The 1301-nt window shown below is 65.9% G+C and overlaps 1 protein-coding gene across 1 annotated transcript in view; it reads left to right on the forward strand.

The window, feature by feature from the left end:
• The first annotated feature begins 6 nt into the window (after nucleotides 1-6).
• Nucleotides 7-1301, forward strand: part of LOC144222523 (ral guanine nucleotide dissociation stimulator-like) — a 4412-nt gene continuing 3117 nt past the window's right edge. The window contains exon 1 of the mRNA XM_077753042.1: nucleotides 7-244. Within this exon, the coding sequence (XP_077609168.1) occupies nucleotides 110-244 (135 nt within the window). The 5' untranslated portion in view covers nucleotides 7-109. The remainder of the gene's footprint in view (nucleotides 245-1301) is intronic.

The following is a 1301-nucleotide window of genomic DNA, read 5'->3' on the forward strand; positions in this document are numbered from 1 at the left end:
TGCGGCTCCAGAGCCTGACCCGGCAGCGTCAGGGGCTCCGGAGACCCCGCAGGCAGGCGCGAGTCCCGTGGGGGCCACGCTGCCCACAGGTGACCTGTATGTGAGCAGCATGTTGTGCTGTGTGCCCATGTCCCGAGGCTGCCGGCTCAGGGGAGCCGACGGCGGCAATGCTTCCCGACCCTGGAGACCGTGGGGAGGCTCGTGGCCAGGACGCCTCAGGTCCCTAACCTGGAGGAACCCACAGGTAATTCAGGGAGACCCAGAGCCAGCCAGTCCAGCCGACACTGCTGTGATGTGATGTGTGCAACCCCAGGTCCCCTCCCATGTGTGCGGTGTGTGTGTGGGAGCGTGCGTGTGCTAGTGTGCATGTGTGTGCGTGTGAGTGTGTGCGCGTGTGTGTGTGCATGTGTGTGTGGAAGGGGGTTCAGAGAAGGGGCAGGTGCCTGTCACAAGTGGGGTGGGATACCTAGGTGAGGGCTGGGGGTTCGTTTCTGGTGTGCTCTGGGCAGGGGGCCCAGTAGGTCGTGGGGTCTCCGCCTCCCGCCTGACTCTGCACCTGACTGTAGAGAGTCTAGCAGAATCCAGGAACGGGTCCCCTCACCCCGTTCTGCCCGAGTGTGGGGCCTGGGCAGAGGCTGTCCCTGGGTCTGGGGGCTCAGGGCACATCTAGGCCAAGCCAGAGCCTTAACAGTGAAGTCTGAGCCCCTTGCTGGTTAGAGCCCCCCCCCACTTGTTGCCCCCTCCCCTTCCATCACTTAAGGCCACAGGACCTTGGAAAGGCTGGAGATTGCCAGCCTGGGGCTGTGCCCGTGTGTGTCCCCAGAGCCTAGACAGGGCCTACATGTGTGTCTGCCTGAGGAGAAGGCCTGTCTCCGTGCCCCCAGGGGGGACGACGGGGCGGGGCGCTCTGGCTGAGGGGACTGTGGGCCTGGGAGGCTCCTCCGGAGCTTGGCGGACGGTGGGGTGGGCGAGTCCTCCAACCCGCATCCACCCACAGCTCCGTCTTCTTTGGGCGTGGAGCGGCCCTCAGGGAGGGTGGGGTGGGAGCCTGACCCCAGCCCAGTGCTCATCTGACTTTCATTATGGCTGGCAGCGGCTCCGGCTTTGTGTGCTGGGAGGGTCCAGCGTGCGTGTGCGAGCGCACAGGGGCCGGGCCGGGCCGGTTCCTGGCCTGGGGGGGGGCGGCCTTTGGTGGCTTCTGTTCCTCCCTCTCTATCCATCCGCATCCCAGAGGAACCCAAGGCGAAGCAGAGCTGAGCCCTTACCCCTGCCCCAGAGGTCTGCCCTGCCTCCAGCTCCCC

This window comes from Crocuta crocuta, unplaced genomic scaffold (genome assembly GCF_008692635.1).
Source record: "Crocuta crocuta isolate KB4526 unplaced genomic scaffold, BGI_CrCroc_1.0 scaffold971, whole genome shotgun sequence".
Lineage (NCBI taxonomy): Eukaryota > Metazoa > Chordata > Mammalia > Carnivora > Hyaenidae > Crocuta > Crocuta crocuta.